This window comes from Branchiostoma lanceolatum, chromosome 12 (genome assembly GCF_035083965.1).
Source record: "Branchiostoma lanceolatum isolate klBraLanc5 chromosome 12, klBraLanc5.hap2, whole genome shotgun sequence".
NCBI lineage: Eukaryota > Metazoa > Chordata > Leptocardii > Amphioxiformes > Branchiostomatidae > Branchiostoma > Branchiostoma lanceolatum.
Window position 1 is genome coordinate 15,659,939 of NC_089733.1, and position 17,685 is coordinate 15,677,623.

A 17,685-nucleotide genomic window follows, 5' to 3' on the forward strand; every position below is an offset into this window, starting at 1 on the left:
GGCTGTGGTGATAGCAAACTGCAGAGAGGTGTGTTCCACATATTGGGAATAGAAATCAAACTAAAGGTACAAGAAGACTACTGATGATACAAAAAGTGTAGAATCTAACTTTCTTGGGATCTTTTCTTTTTTCGGAAACCTCATACACACATAATACAGGGATGATCAAACATAACTCTATGTGTTTGCAATACTTACATTTAATATCATATTAAAAAAAGAGAAATAAAGTGCATCAATTTTTTATTTCTTAAACCTTTGTTATTACTTTGTGCAGTTAAGGCTACATATTATTTTGAAGTCAGCATAGATTTGGCCACTGAAAATGAAAATAAAGTCTGATGAAATGACAAGTCTTGATATGTTATGGTATCTTTGAGCCAAAAAAGGGCAGATCATTACAATCATGACTTCATTTGTGTTGATTCCTTCTGTCAGTTCATTATAGTGACGCTGAAGAAGAGAGATGGATGTCACTTGAAACGTCCTGAAATAAATCTTGAATTGTCGTTATATACATTCATGACTGTTCAAAGGACTCCAAATTGCAATGTCAGGGATCTTTCCCTAACACAGCCCCTACTGGGCACCCCCTAACCTTTGAATTCTCTCACAGCCAAACTTTCAGCACCACAAACAGACTCCTTTGACAGCAGCCCCCTATCTTGGCTCTGGGCCAAGCTCTCCCTTTTTTTCCAGTCTGAAATCCGATGCAGGTCCGGCTCTAGCGTCAAACTATGGCAGAGATCGTATCGACTTTTCCTGCACACGCAATCATCTGTCAAACCTGAGCAGGCTAAGAACCAATCCTGTAGTCATCAGGCATGTGTGATTTGAGGGTGTGCTGGGCACTTTGGGGTGTACCAGAGTTTTCCTTACAACCCACCCTCATCATTTTGTGCGAGGGGCTCTTCCCAGTGTGAGTGGTTCATAACCCTAGAAGCAATCCTGAAGTCATCGGGCATGGCTGATTTGAGGGTGTACAGGGTACTTTGGGGGTGTACCAGAGTTTTCCTTACAACCCACACTCATCATTTTGTGCAAGGGGTTCTTCCCCTAAGAACCCATTCTGTAGTCATCAGGCATGCGAGATTTGAGGGTGTGCTGGGCACTTTGTGGTGTACCAGAGTTTTCTTTACAACCCAAACTCATCATATCGTGCAAGGGGTTCTTCCCGGTGTGAGTGGTTCATAACCTTAGTCTAATGGCCACAACTGGGGAAATTACTGTTGTACTGAGGTCACTGAAACAATACGGCTAAGGAGACTACATTTTGTGGGTCACTGCTGGAGAAAAAAGGATGAGGTAGTAAACAAACTCTTACAGTGGAACCCGAATCATGGAAACAGAAACCGTGGGAGACCACATAAGACCACATATACTAAACAACTTGAAGCTGACAGGTATGTGGTACCTCAAGTACTGAGGGACTACGTTTGGATGATGGCATCTTGTCAAGGCAGAAAATAATGGATAAAGAGTCTTATTACAATTTACAGCTTCTGTCAACCAATTAGATGGAGGAATTCAATTTGACACAGACACACGACAGAAAGATGACCTCCTGTTCCTCAGGAATGTCCCTTCCTATAATTCGGACACACAAACTTTATAATAATCGATTGACTTGCTGATAATGAGATTGTACTAAAATGGTGGGATTAGCTTGCAGAAAAGCAGGCCTAGAAATGCTCTTTTGAAAAAAAAACTGCACCAGACAAACTTTACCTGCAATCAATTTCTTTAAATTTGCCTTACATTCCATTGAAAGACATGGTTTTGAAACTGTTCCAAGTACCGGCAGTAGTACCATTTTGAATCTTTAATTTGGAGCATTTGAATATTGAAGAATGTTCCTGTGGTGCAAGGGATAACGCAACTCCATCTCTTGGCCAAATTTGGTGGCTCCGTGGGAGGAGGGGTGATCTTAGGAATATGAATATTGCCGACTTCTACATAACTGTTGTATATACATATATGTAAATCTTGTTTAGCAAATTGAAAACAAATTTACTAGAAAAAAATAGCAATACTACATGCAGATAAATACACTTTTATAACCATGACTGTTGGGTATTGCTCTGTGAATGTATTAAATAATCAGTATAAGTAGCCTGGTAGCCATCCTATTGTTGCTCCCATTACTCTTTTGATCACTGTGTTAGCTAGCCTTACTAAGTTACACTGCAAAATGGGGCCATAACGCCACACCAATTTAATTTCTTGCTTAACAGATTTTTATTTTTTATTCTAGCAACAACAAAAAATCATGAAAACAGAAGGCTGGGGTGAAACCCTTCATTTTTAGACAAAGGGTTGCTCCCTGCATTTGAGTTCAAGTGTACTTTGCAAAACAAAAATAACACAGATGGATCAGCATCATCTACAAGATGAAAACTACAGTAACTGCTTTCATTCAAATTACAGAATGTACTATCTACAGTTTGTCCTTGAATTTATACACTCAATATCCTTTCATATTGTACAATATATTACCTGTCATTTGCAGATACTATCTAGACCAGTTTTGTAATTTTTCAAATCCTGTAATTCTACATTCTAATTGCACTGCAGGGCTTGAAATTCATTTTTGGAAATTGGTGCACTGGTGCATCCAACCCAAAAAATTAGGTGCACAGAAAAAAATTTTGGGTGCACCACATGAAATAAAGTTGAATGTCAACAAAACATAAGTTTGATGCTATTGCCTTCATGTATCTTACAACTTTAATCTGTAATTCTTTCCAGATTCAAAATGTCAACCAAGCAATACATCAAATAAAGTATAACAAAAGGTTATATGGCTTTTTCTGATACTCACATTTCAAGAATATTCTGTATGCTAGTGTACAAGAGAACCTTTACCCAAAAGAGTACCAAAATATCTAGGTGCACCAGTGCACCCACAGTCAAAAACTAGGTGCACAGCTCCAATTTTGGGTGCACACAGGTGCACATGCACCCACTATTTCTAGCCCTGCCAATGAATGGCATGTTTCAAAACTGCTGTACACAGTACGCTCTATCAACGAGGCTGTTTTGTGTCAAGAGACATTTTCCTGCATGTCCATGAATAATTAAACGTTTTGTAACCCAAGATGACAAAAAACAGTGATGCTATTTTAATGAACAAATTTAGACTCATCTGTAAGCATCCCAACTGATCAGAGGTTGCAAAAGGAAATGAATTGACTAATTCTGATAAAGATCGCCACATAAACTGAAAAAAATTGGATGTTGGAATTGAAAAAGAATGCATACTGTAAATCAGTTTAATATAGCAGTTGGGGGAAAATGGAGTACATGTAGGTCACATCATGGCACTTAACAAGAGGGAACAAACATTACTGGCTTGAATATTTAGTAATCAAATATTAGCGATGATGAAATTTTAGCTGTTGACTAGTGACAGTTAAATCAACTAAAATTAAGTAACAGTTAACAAATCAAGAATTACAGTATTGCTAAGTTATACCTGCTTTGAAAATCAATACATACAAGATCCATAGCAATTTAGATAGCCAAGGAACCAACTAGTGGGACCATTACAAATATGGCCGTGCTATCATCAGTAAACGTGGAACCACATAGTAATTGTATAGTATGGGTAACTACCACTCTGTTCACTCCCTGTAACTGTGTGTACCAAGGTACTAAGACTTTCCCCTCAGACTCTGTCTTCATGTTCATATTCCAATCTAGTATTGTTTTTCTTAAAATCCGGAAATTAGGAAACCGAATTGGTGTTAGTGGGCTTAAACTGAGAAAAATGAATTTGACAATCAAAGACAATGTTTATTTAAAACTTGCACCACTGAAGGTTGACATGCAACCTCACAGATTGGAGTTCAGGATTCAAAAACCTCTGGGTCAATGCTAAATGAACATACTTACAAGATGACATCAAATTCTTCCATTAAACTAAATCTATTTTGGACTTCTGAGACAATTGACTCCAGATTTACTCTATTTGGTGGGTACCAACTGTAGCGGTATAAGGCCACACCATTTAATTTGTTGCTTTTTTGGACATTTCAAGGTGAAAATGCAGCAAGCAGACATCATGAAAGCAGAGGATAAAGAAGAAAACTTAACTATGACTGTATTCACTCAATATATGTGTGTCCACCAAGGCAAGTACCCGGTTCTGAGGCTTTGTTTTCATAACTTTTATTTTATTTTTTCAAAACCCAAGAACCAACAAATTAAATTTTTTGTGGCCAAAAGTTTGTAATACAATGAGGACGATTCAAACTCATTGCATTGGGTTGGGAGACAGTCTCGTCATCAGGAAGGTCTCTAGTATTGATCGTACAATTAGCTTATCGATGGCGAACATCTGGACCACAGGAATTACATGTCCTGATTGTATCCGGAATAGAACGCATCCTCGTCACAAACATGGCCCAAATTACGCCAATAATCATTGTCGGAGAAACTGAATAAAAAACTGTATGCACCTGCATAAATTGAATGATTGTACAAATAGACTAAGCACAATGTATAATGATAAACAGTAACATTATGACATAAGTTCTGTAAAATTGTAAACCTCCTTTGCCGGCCTGTCATGTTCAGTCACTATGACAGCAGTATGATATCATTGTGAATGGTCTGCATGCCAAAAGCAATTAGAAATGCTCTGTTCTATCACAAGATATTGCAATTTGGTCGTTTTCCCACTATTCAAAAGTAGCTAGTCTCTTCCAGAAGTCAATTTGTAAGTACATTTGAATACGGTCATCATCACGTAATTATGGTAATTATGTGAATGCATACCAGAACAGACCTGTTGTCAAGACCACAGGGCCTTGCCTGTACAAGCAGAGCCTGATTTTCTCTTGTAAAATGTAATAATAATAAGGGTAGTCCTATAGCCTTTTTGAGGCTGTAGGAGCAGTGGCCTGATATATATCCACTATGTCTAGGGCATAGTATTGGAAGGCAGGACCCATCCCTCTCCTTCCATTGCCTTATATATACCTCCCCAACCAAAGTCATATTTACTCCTGTGTGAAGTGAGGAAAGTCTAGTGCCTTTCCCAAGGACACAACATCTAAATGCCAGGAATCAAATTATGGTAATTATTGGAATGCATACCAGAACAGACCTGTTGTCAAGACCACAGGGCCTTGCCTGTACAAGCAGAGCCTGATTTTCTCTTGTAAAAGGTATAATAAAGGGTTAAGAACAAGGTATTCCCGTAGCCCTTTTGAGACCTTAGGGGTAGAGAGTTGTTATCGACTGTGTCTCGGGCACGGCATTGGAATTTCATGGCCGTCTCCTTAAAGCGCATTTTACCTCCCCAACCAAAGTCATATTTACTCCTGTGTGAAGTGAAGAAAGTCTTGAAGAGTACATTGACGGAGGACTCAACGTCTTAGACTAGTCAGAAATGCCGGGAATGAAACCCATGACCTTTTGATCTTGTTTCTGCTAGACGTATACAAATGCATATTATACACACTCGGCCATTCGACACCACATTCCCATGTACAGAACAATATAATAATTACCAATTTAATATCTTGCATGGTTAACAGATTTTTTTTTTTATTTCAGCAAAAACAAAATCATGAAAACAGAAGGCTGGGGTGAAAACTTGCACCTGACCCTTTTCACTCCCTGAAACTGTGTGTACCAAAGTACAAACTTTCCTTGGAGATTCTGTTTTCATGTTGATTTTCCAATCTAGCATTTTTTTTAGAAATTCCTTTAACCAAGAAATAAAATTGGTGTGGCCTAGCAATGGAATAATTATGTGTGCCTCCTATCTCCAAAAATGTATGGCTATCTACATGATCAGAGCCCTAGAGTTACAAATGTACAAACATTATGTAGGCACGTAGAAAACACAACCTGAGATCTACTTCTCATTTAGAAAGCATAAACGTCCCAAATCTACAGGACTACCTCGTTTATCCTTGCAAAGCCCTTTGTGCAACACTAATGCACAACCACCTGGCAGTATGGAATGGTATGATACTAATGTCTATTTGAATTCTAAATCATTGTAACATTACAGATCTGAATCAGTGTACAACAAGCAACACAAAATGTACAAAATTATGAGTTTCGGAGGAAAAATCATTAGCTTTAATTCTTTAGTACGATAATTCATATTTTGAGCAGCCCCCATACTGCTTCTAGTAGATGATCTGACAATTGCATCTGTTTTAAGTTTGACGTCTAAAGGAAATTGAAAAATTTACCCCTACTACTGTATATCATTTATCTCTAAATTATATTTCACTGTTCCAAATTACATTTAGATTATAAGAGAATAAATTAAGCTCTGAATATAATACTGATTGCAAAAGATCGTAATTGCAAGCAAAATTCATTGGCCTCTGGCTAACATATTACAACCCGCTGCATTTTTCATGTGCATAACAACCTTTATTGATTATATCGTCCTTTGTAACACAGATTACATATTCTTAAGATGTACGAGTGAGGAATGGAGGCTGACAACATCCCGACATCGTCACATTAATAAACTCTCTTTAGGTGGAAGAATTTAGTGATACACGTTATTTGGTGGGAACTCAGTGTTCCACGAAAATGCTTTGTCAGTCTAATATAATCACCCGATAAAAAACAGCGTAAGCTGGAAAATATCTGTTACCTTGTATAATTCCAAAGCTATCACGGCATTGGAAAGATATTATAGTAAATCCAGTTTGTATAAATATGTTCTGGATTTACATCATTCCCTAAAAGACGTTAGTTGCTCACTATTGAGCGCAAGGCATTTTGGAAACCCAATCTCAATGTGTTCAACAATAATGATCACTCCATCACCCCTCTAGATGTAATTCCAAATGTGTTAGCTCCTAATTGATGTACTACCTGCCAATTTGCTATTACCACAAAACTCAGGCATTCTAATTTTCCTAGCCTTAATCGGAGCTAACTTGTGCCCGGAATATCAATGCCCGTCGGAGGAACCATTCCTGTGATTCGGAAGACTCTATTTCACAGTGGTTGCCTTAATCATCCGCTTGAAAAAACATCCAGTAGATATGGTTAATTATCCCCACCCTGAAATGCAACTCATGTGTTATTCTTATCTCCTTGTGGTAAAGCCTCCATCCTACGTGTTCGCATTCCTGCTGAGTTTATTCCAAATAACAGAACACTACTATCAAGGGTACGCCTCGGCCAACAAAGGGAGCACGGAGGCAGAAAATGTCGTTTTACACTGACTGCCCTGTTTAACATCGAGCATCGCAACAAATACATCCCACCACCATCACAAATCCGCTCTGTGTGTGGGTGTGATCCTGCGACAACGACCTTTTATACACAACGTGGCTGTCGAGTCTTTTCCGTGATGCGGCCTGATGTACGACTAGCTGTTCGGATCTCTCCGACGCTAGGACGGTTAAGCCGCTAATGGGCGTTCCAGCCATCGCGGCACATTTGATCAACAGACGGAATGTCACTTTGTACCAGTTGCCTTCAATAGCTATCACACCTTCCCAGAGCTGTTGCTGTGTGGTTAGATCGTCGGCAGATTTCTGCAGACAGGGCTATTTTCGTGGTGTGATTTCTGCACCGATTTCCGCAATCAGTGGAGATATCATCAACCACAATGACGGCTATTACCTAAAAGGAATGGAGGAAAGGCGTTAATAGGATATCATGTTACCGTAAAATGGTCGGACTTACTTTCATTTTCCAGCTCCAGCAAGTAATTTTCCTCTTCCCAGTGCAAATTTTCCTCCTCTTCCTCTACGTAATCGTCCTCCATGGTCGTTTTGCCTGCAGCCACGTTTTCCGTTTACGTAACTCCGGACTCAAGAATATCCACTCAAAGGTCCCGTTGATCTACGCGGAAACATTCCACAGCCAAAGAGAAGGTTGCTGGTTCTGGCAGAGTGGCATGTTGCCAGCCGTTACGTCCCTGGTCCGGTCCCACTGCTGCCGACCGGCACTACCCACATGATAATGGCTTCATTACGGTTGCTTGCGCCACCTGTTAAACGTGATTGGGCCCTCCCTCGGGCCCCTTGCCATCCACTGCTAAATATGGATGTGATCGTTTATCTACGATAATCGTATCACCTGCTGAAATCCCACTTGCTCCGGGACCGTGATACGCTACCATGCGGGGGAACCAAGTGCCTGGGCAATCTCCGTGAGATCTGGTCTTTCTCGCCTTGAGCGAACGCGTTTTCCTCCAATCTCGAGGTCGCGCGTCCAGGTCCGTCTTTATCTCCGACAGAAATAAAGTTATGGGGGTTGGAGACAATAGATCACTATAAATATTTTAGTCTCATATCTGCACTGCACTTTGGCCGACGCTTTGGCGGACGTGGTGAGACGAAGTAGCTTCAGCACCTCCGACCGTGACTGCAGCTAGAGCCAAACTGAGCCGTATCTATTTGCAGAAGAAATCACCGGGAAATTAAATTCCAGGAAGGGCCAATTTGGCGGAGATAATTTGGGAAGCGGGTAGATGTTTCTCCCGGGAGGGAGGACCTCATAAAAATAGATACCTTATTAAAAAGGCCAATGGAATGCCATAGAGATGGCTAATACGTAACAACCTACCAACGGTCTTTTGAACTGAAATGTCCCGGGAAAAAACGGGCAGTGATAGTCAGCGAATTCCACAGCTGTAAAAAACGATCAGCCCGGCACAAAGGAACCTGCGACTGCACATTACCAGTGTGGAGTACCCTGGGGGAATATATCATTAGGGCCGTACCATTCCCCTCCAACTGGCCTCTAGAAAATACAACATGCAAGAGGGATCAATTAATGGAGGACTAATATATCGTAATTAACCCTTCTGAACTAAACTACATGACTCCGACCGTCCCAAAGTGAAGATACTGCTCCCAAAGAGGCTATCTATCGAGAAGTGGGAGAAAGGGAAAAGTACATGGAACCACTTTATGCGTGATGATCCCAGTGAAACGCACCCCTCCATAATGTCATTTCCCCCGCTCCTGTTGCAATTTTAATGAGGCGGGCCGTGAGGGATCGGCCACATCCATCTCCAGAGCAGACTGGGGGGGGTCAAAAGTAGCCGACCTCCAGCGCCTGTTCAGTACGACGTGCAAACCACCGTTGACAAGGACGTGATTGTGCAAATAATCTCCGTGTGAAAACGCTGTGATGTCACACACACCTTGACCAAGACGTGCGCACATCCTCGATGTAACAATATTGGCGATGCGCCGAAGACTGGCGTTACGGAATGGCACCATGCAGTAAGGGTGACCTTCACCTCAATATATTTAAAGATATGTATTAAAAAAATCGACCATTTTAGTGAAGACGGTCTAGTAAGTCTTGATGTAACTTCTTATTTGCTTACGTACACTCTTTATTATACATTATTTCACTTTTCTTCCATCACTTGATTAATGTATCAAGTATAAATAGAGTTAAAGCTGTTATTTCTCTCAAAATCATCATTATTCGATATCTGTATACAATTACATATTACGAATCTTAACTACCCCCCAAGCATTTTAAGAAGTGGGATATCCCATTGTTAATGGATACCTGCAATAAATACATGATTCTGATGAACCATATTAAATTGAGGAAAAAATTAAATCTTCAAGATTGCTTTACTTGCAGACATACATTTTAAAGACTTCTCCAACTAAAGTAACAAATGTTTAGAATTGCACCATCTTTTTACAGCATCATTTCCTTATCATCTTCAGAGGGACATCTATTTTTCAATTATTATTTTTGATTGAAGACACCGGTGTCATTCATAATTGAGGTGTAGCTATTCCTCCCTGAAGCCTAAACTTTAATTCAGTTACAGAACAGACATATCATCATTATTGTGTGCACAATATTTTCTCATGAGGAGAGGTAAGCTGTTTTATCCATTACAAGATAAATCCCAGCTGTACTCTGTGGAACATGTGCCATGAATCAAACATTATTAATTACACAAGGCATACAGGGTGGCATTTTATTAACTCCTAACAAAAGCAAAAGGTATATTCTAGGTTTAAAAAGAAAGTTTATGCCAAAGGCAACTTCTCCCTTCATGCTACTACATTGTAGTATTACTATAAATGTCATACAAATAGACTTTATCAGATATTTTGCCTTTTAATAGTTTTCCACCTGCCATTGTTGCGTCAATGCCATGAGGTTCAGGAATGTTGCATAAATATGTTTGATAAATATATTCATACAAAACAAAATTAATTCTTATTACCATGCATGGTTATAATCCCATCGTATTGTACCTGAATAAAATTGTTTTAAACACAATAAGCCACTTCATGGTTTAAACCGTGCATGCCCAGTGTGATGCATTGTGGGTAATATGTCAAAGTTGAAGGCCCCTTAGATATCAAAAAAACACTGTCTGGACATGGCATCAAGTATGGTCCTGGTAAGTTCTGTCTACAAGTGAGAGACCTTAATTCACCTTTGACCTTTTTCATGTGCAGTTCAAACAGTGAACCTGAGCTTATAGTTTGGCTCACTAGTAAGTTTATACACACACACACACACACGGCGGGCTCTCACTGGTTTGTCCCTGAGGACAGATTGCTCCACATATAGCAGTTGAAATTGCAATTCTTTTGCATCCACAGAGACTAAAAGGGTTGCACATGAGGTCACCTTGGCTGTAATGGAGATAGATTGCTTTCTGAATTACAATCTTCAAACTGTATTAGATTTAGAATGAAGAGAAGGTGCAAGACAAAAGCTATAAAATGTGCCTCGAGTGAGTTGTTAACTTGTTTTAGTGGACCAATGATACATGGTGTAACATAGGGAATTGTGATAAATACAGCATATATATATATATATATATATATATATATATATATATATATATATATATATATATTGTATTATGTATTGTATTATGTATTGGAGCTAAACGAGGTTGCTAGAAAGTAGAAGGCAAAAGAGACACACACCATGCCAAACAACCGCCATCACCTGCGCTGCTTGTGGCAGACTCTGCAAGAGCAGAGCTTTTAAGACTAGCCGCCCACGGACGAGTCCAACGATGTTGAACAGATTGTCCGATGGAAAGGCGAAGAAGAAGAAATATTGTGCCCTGCTCTAGGCTCTGGTTTCCTAAGGCCACACCAATTTTTTTCCTTGGTTTTATGACATTTTAAGGCCACACCATCTTAATTTCTTGGTCAACAGATTTTTTTTTTTAATTTTTGCAACAACAAAAAATTAAGAAAACAGAAGGCTGGGGTGAAAACTTGGACCTGACCCTGTTCACTCCCTGAAATTGTGTGCACCAAAGTACAAACTTTCCTCTGAGATTCTGTTTTTCTGTTGATTTTCCAATCTAGCATTTTTTTTTTAAATTCCGTTAACCAAGAAATTAGAATGGTGTGGCCTAAAGGGAAAATAAAAGCAGAGTGCACCCAGTCATAAACCTGGTCCTCAGGCTTTGCTTCCATCGCTTTCCTGTTTTTTTCGTGTTTTTTCTTTAAATCCGAGAATCGACAAATCAATTTGGTGTTGCCTTCTCCTTCTCCTCTTGGATGTTTGAGAAGAAATTTCTTGGAAACAGGCTTTGTATAATTGATGACCTTGGGAGCCATGCACAGAACAAATGTGAGGTCGTCTCATCTTTTGTAATTAATCGCCTTCAGCTATAATTACTTTTCTTTGACAGAGGGATGAATATCATCCGAATTAAAACACCTCGGGCAATTCAGCTCATTGCTTTGAAACATTTTCATCTCAGATGATTTCTAAGCATTGCATATTATGTAAATAAATGACAGTAAATGTCTAATTTCTAAAATATCTTTCACAATGAAAAGATTTAATTCAATGCTGCAATACCACTGTACAACTATACATTCAAGTATCTTCACCTTAGTCGTAACATAACCATGCAGTAACGTATACATCGGTATGATATACTGTATATTTTTTAATATCAGTGGCGGTAACCTCTGTACTGTGAAATCATAGCACAGTGAATATCAAGCTTTTCCATTCTTATCTCTGCTATACCTCGGAATTGCCTCAACCCTGAACTCAAAACAATATGAAATGTTCTTTCCCCTTTAATATCCTTCAAGAGGAATTCCTCGCAAAAAATAAGTGATGTTATAGTATCATTTTCTACACCAAAAGCAAGCTGAAAACACAAGTGTCACTCCTATCTCTAACAACATGCTGATCAGGCACTTGTCACCATCCCTGGTGGTCTGCTAAGTGAATGCCCGCCCAAAGCGTGACATTAAACCGTCAATGTGGAACAAAACCATGGGAATTAGAAAATCTATGGCTATAACATGGATCTAACATTAACAGCAACCTACGATACCTCTTGAGCGTTTACAACAAGGATAGAACAGTCCATGGATGTTGTGTAGTGTGAAGCCATCAGTAATTGGAACAATCTGTCATTGTCTGTAGAGGAGGTGGCTTAAAGATCCCGGATGATTGGACCCGCTAGAGAGTCATCTCAACTCTGGTGTACCCTAAGGAAGAGTATTGGGACCAAGATAAATCATGTACACCTGCAATGAATAACAAAAGTTTCCCAAAGGGAGCACACCGCATTTTATTTTGGGTTTCAATTCCAAGAGTGTTGATGACAACCTCAAGTCTAGCGACCGCTGCTTCCAGGGAATAATTCTGAAGTAAAACAAGTGTATTCATTTCATACCGCATATTAAGGATAGAAGGATAGCCCCTCAGCTTCAAGACCAAATAAGTCGTGTTTGTTGAACTCTTATACCTCTTTAATTTTGATATATTTGACACAAAAAAATTATTTTCATATCAAGAATAATAAATTGTGCAAAATTGGGAGTTTCAGCATGGGATAAAACCGACTTGTATAAAAAAGACTGAGGAAAAAATCACAGAAAGAGACAAACTTTGAACATACTCAAGGCACTACCTGGGAGAATTACTGGAGTGTGCACCATCTAGCTAATAAATAGGTAGGCACTGGAAAACTGCAAGGCTTAAAACATAATCTAACTAGACCAGGTATAGTTTTACCTAGTACCAAGTTAACAAATCCTCAAACGTAAAATATACTTGTAATTACAGTTACTGTAAGAAAGACATTTTTTTACCAAAAACAAGCCTTCTGAATCAATAACTATATTTCATTGATTATCAGTAAATGGAACATGATGCCAACTTCCTAACAACTACTTCCAAAAGAGAGAAAAACACGAAGTATTTAATGCAAAGTATTATTTGTACTATGTTTAATAGTTGTTGCCATACATTGCACCGTGTACAATTGTTGTGCAGTAAAGTTCTTTTTATTCTTTCATACACACATTTGCATAACCTAAATCTAGGTTACAGTGGCAGTGTTAGTGCTATATATCAATATGGTAACAAGCATCAAAATACAATACAACATGACATAGGAGATTTCTAATACTACTTGACCTCATTCGATTCGTATAATGACTACAAGCCATTATTTGATTGAAGGGGTCAATTTTTACTGACAAAATCTACACTTGTCACATTTGGCCTTTCAGCGCAGATTTCTCTACCCATTAGCCAAAGATGTCAACTGAATGGTCCCTCAGCTCCACCCTGATGAAAAATTAATGAGGCACCCCTCAGGCTGATGGATCTGTCTTCGGAGAATAACGTAACGCTGCAGTGATTAAATTTAATGAGTATCCTCCGCTTTGTTCCTTAAATGAGTTAAAATCCTTCTGACAATTTGGTGTACTCTTTATTCAGTAAATACATACATATACATATACATAGACAGAACGGCTTTACAATACATATGTATATACATGTTAAGGAAAGGAAAAAGACAACTTGGTGTATAGGCTGTGCCCATCTCCAATACTTCAGCCCTTGGGCCACACAGTTGTGCAAGTGCTGTAACAGTAAATTGTTAGTACACCAGTAGTGGTGTGTGCTTGAGTCCCATACTCTGTCCCATAAGTGCTAAACAGAGAAAGCAGTAAGTCTTTGGTATCACCTGGTTGGAGTTTCAACACTAGAGTGCAAAGTGAGCACTGTACCAACTAGCCTGTTTGGCCATTTTTTAAATCCACTATCCCCTCTGCTGAAATCTAATCTTTGCACTGCTCTACCACGCACAAAATGAACAATCCCTTTCATCCCTTCCCTCTAAGACATTAACTAGAGGTATAATCAATGAGTGGTCCCCACCCATTTCCCAATTTGCACAGATGAGACATCTCCTGGCACCCTCCCCATGAATATTAAATGAAAAGTCCCGGGGCTAGGATATGAATCAGATGTAACAACTACCAAGTGACAGTCCATGATGAATGGGGGTGCAGTCCAGTCAGGGGCGGCTGAACAACTAGATGAGAAATAAATCTATATAATAAAAGCTGTGACTCCGTAATTCAGGATGCAAAATCAAGGAATTACTGCCAAAGGCATCCGGGTTTGATATATTGAGGTCATTCTGATATATAGTTGGGCTCACCAAAGCATAGATTCCTGATAATCAATTTGTTCAGGTGTTAAATCAGTTATCTGCCTGGGGGTTTCTCGTCAACATTTAAAAAAATATATAGAATAACTCAATTTTGAAGGAAAGTTTACAAGTCAGGTTCAATTATCAAATCTTCCAACAGCTCAATATTTAAGAAATGACCAGGAGTAAGTTTGGATATGAAATTGTAGCATTTTTGGGAGTAGAATAAAGATTTTCATATACATGTAAAAATTGCCCTTGAAGGCCACTCAAGACAGGATTCTTAATTCTTGTTTCAATTGGGAAAATATTTCTATGCGATGAACAAAAAGTGATCTTTAACCAGGTCATCTTTATGTAGCGGTGGTCACTTGTACCAGTTTACAGGTATGATCAAATTTTTCCAAGCAAGATTTCAGCATCATTCAGCACCAGGGACAGGGATGGTAGTGTCAGAGTGAATGTCATTCAGCACCTGGGACATGGATGGCAGTGCCAGTGTGGATTTTATTCAGCACCAGGGACAGAGATGGCAGTGGGTGTCAGTGTGAATGTCATTCAGCACCAGGGGCAGGGATGGCATTGTCAGTGTGAATGTTATTCAGCACCAGGGACATGGATGGCAGTATCAGTGTGAATGTCATTCAGCACCAGGGACATGGATGGCAGTGCCAGTGTGGATTTTATTCAGCACCAGGGACATGGATGGCAGTGTCAGTGTGAATGTCAAAATACAGTACATGGGACATGGATGGCAGTGCCAGTGTGAATGTTATTCAGCACCAGGGACATGGATGGCAGTGGATGTCAGTGTGAATGTTATACAGCACCAGGGACATGGATGGCAGTGCCAGTGTGAATGTTATTCAGCACCAGGGACATGGATGGCAGTGTCAGTGTGAATGTTATTCAGCACCAGGGACAGGGATGGCAGTAGATGTCAGTGTGAATGTTATACAGCACCAGGGACATGGATGGCAGTGCCAGTGTGAATATTATTCAGCACCAGGGACATGGATGGCATCGTGAGGGCGAATGTCATTCAGCACCAGGGACAGGGATGCCAGTGTCAGTGTGAATATTATTCAGCACCAGGGACAGAGATGGCAGTGTCGGTGTGAATGTTATTCAGCACCAGGGACAGGGATGGCATCGTGAGGGTGAATGCCATTCAGAACCAGGGGCAGGGATGGCAGTATCAGTGTGAATGTTATTCAGCAACAGAGATGACAGTGTCAGTGTGTCATTCAGCACCAGGAACAGCAATGCCAGTGGGTGTCAGTGTGAATGTTATTCATCAAAAGAGACAGAGATGGCCGTGGGTGTCGGTGTGAATGTCATTCAGCACCAGGAACAGGGATGGTCGTGGGTGTCAGTGTGAATGTCATTCAGCACAAGGGACAGGATCACACTGAGTGTCAGTGTGAATGTCATTCAGCACCAGGGACAGAGATGGTGGTGAGTGTCAGTGTGAATGTCATTCAGCACAAGGGACAGGATCACACTGAGTGACAGTGTGAATGTCATTCAGCACAAGGGACAGGATGACACTGAGTGACAGTGTGAATGTCATTCAGCACCAGGGACAGAGATGGTGGTGAGTGTCAGTGTGAATGTTATTCAGCACCAGGGACAGGATGACACTGAGTGACAGTGTGAATGTCATTCAGCACAAGGGACAGGATGGCACCGAGTGTCAGTGTGAATGTCATTCAGCACAAGGGACAGGATGGCACCGAGTGTCAGTGTGAATGTCATTCAGCACCAGGGACAGGATGACACTGAGTGACAGTGTGAATGTCATTCAGCACAAGGGACAGGATGACACTGAGTGACAGTGTGAATGTCATTCAGCACAAGGGACAGGATGGCACTGAGTGACAGTGTGAATGTCATTCAGCACAAGGGACAGGATGGCACTAAGTGACAGTGTGAATGTCATTCAGCACAAGGGACAGGATGACACTGAGTGACAGTGTGAATGTCATTCAGCACAAGGGACAGGATGGCACTGAGTGACAGTGTGAATGTCATTCAGCACCAGGGACAGGATGACACTGAGTGACAGTGTGAATGTCATTCAGCACAAGGGACAGGATGGCACTGAGTGACAGTGTGAATGTCATTCAGCACCAGGGACAGGGATGGCAGTGGGTGTCAGTATGAATGTTATTCAACACCAGGGACAGGGATGGCAGTGGGTGTCAGTGTGAATGTTATTCAGCACAAGGGACAGAGATGGCAGTGGGTGTCAGTGTGAATGTTATTCAGCACCAGGGACAGGGACGACAGAGAAGGCCTTTAGGGAAAATACATCTTAATGTGCAAAAGAAGTGCTAGTAACTGTATAAATACCATTCAAGACATCAGAGAACTGTCATGAGCACTTATGAAAATTGTTTCACACCATTTATAACAGAAGTAAGCCCTCAATCAAAAAATGATCCCAACCTATTAGCAAAATATGCGTCAGTCTATTAACAGGACAAAAATACAAAATAAGTGAAAACAGTGTCAACTATTACATGAACTTTAATACTGAGTTTGGAAAATGATTAAGTGAAAATTACACAAGATACTAATGATTTACATTTGTCATTATAACACTTTAAAAAAAACATTAATTGCCACATTGATGGCAAAGTAATGATTACAAATTCAAGACCATCAATCACTAAGCACTGGAAATATTACCTCCATTATTTCCAGCGCTGATTTGACTAATTTCCACGATTCTGTACTGTAAGCATTATTGACACAATGGTTGTTGCGTTATCTCGGTATTCCAGTTGGAATCATCAGTCATTTGTAATTGCCACCACTGCATTAAGCACCTAGTTTATCAAGCAGGTGCACTGTTAGAGCCTGGGGGAACATGCATACGTAATGAAAATACGCTTTGATTACTCTTTCAGAAGCAACCAAGATGATTGCTGTATAATATGAAGTTTGCAGACATTTTCAACATGCAAATGTCACAATGTGTTTGTTATTACATCCATGAAAAGTGCAGGTATTACTTCTGGCATGTCTGTCTATCTGTCTATCTGTCTGTCTGTCCGTTTGTGTTTCCACACCTGTGGGTGGCAGACAGCTCTTGCCATAAGTTTGGACCCTCTAGCAGCTTGTTTCACAATACAGTTATCCTGTTTGCATTCTACCATAGCAAAACCGAAAATATAACTTTCTAGCAAAAGTAATAACGACAGAATGATGGGCACTGGCTAGGGCCCTGGTTACAAATGCTCGAAATACTGCGTGCA

The 17,685-nt window shown here is 40.1% G+C and overlaps 1 protein-coding gene across 2 annotated transcripts in view; it reads right to left on the bottom strand.

Annotated features, from left to right (window-relative positions):
* The window catches only part of LOC136446610 (uncharacterized), a 102,630-nt gene that overhangs the window by 83,541 nt on the left and 1,404 nt on the right, over window positions 1-17,685 (bottom strand). Inside the window, exon 1 of one of the 2 annotated variants that reach the window (XM_066445064.1) lies at window positions 7,675-8,726. The exons of the other annotated variant lie outside the window; for it this stretch is intronic. Within the exon in view, the coding sequence (XP_066301161.1) occupies window positions 7,675-7,756 (82 nt within the window). The 5' untranslated portion in view covers window positions 7,757-8,726. Of the gene's footprint in view, window positions 1-7,674; window positions 8,727-17,685 lie in introns of those variants that run through there. 2 annotated transcript variants of the gene reach the window in all.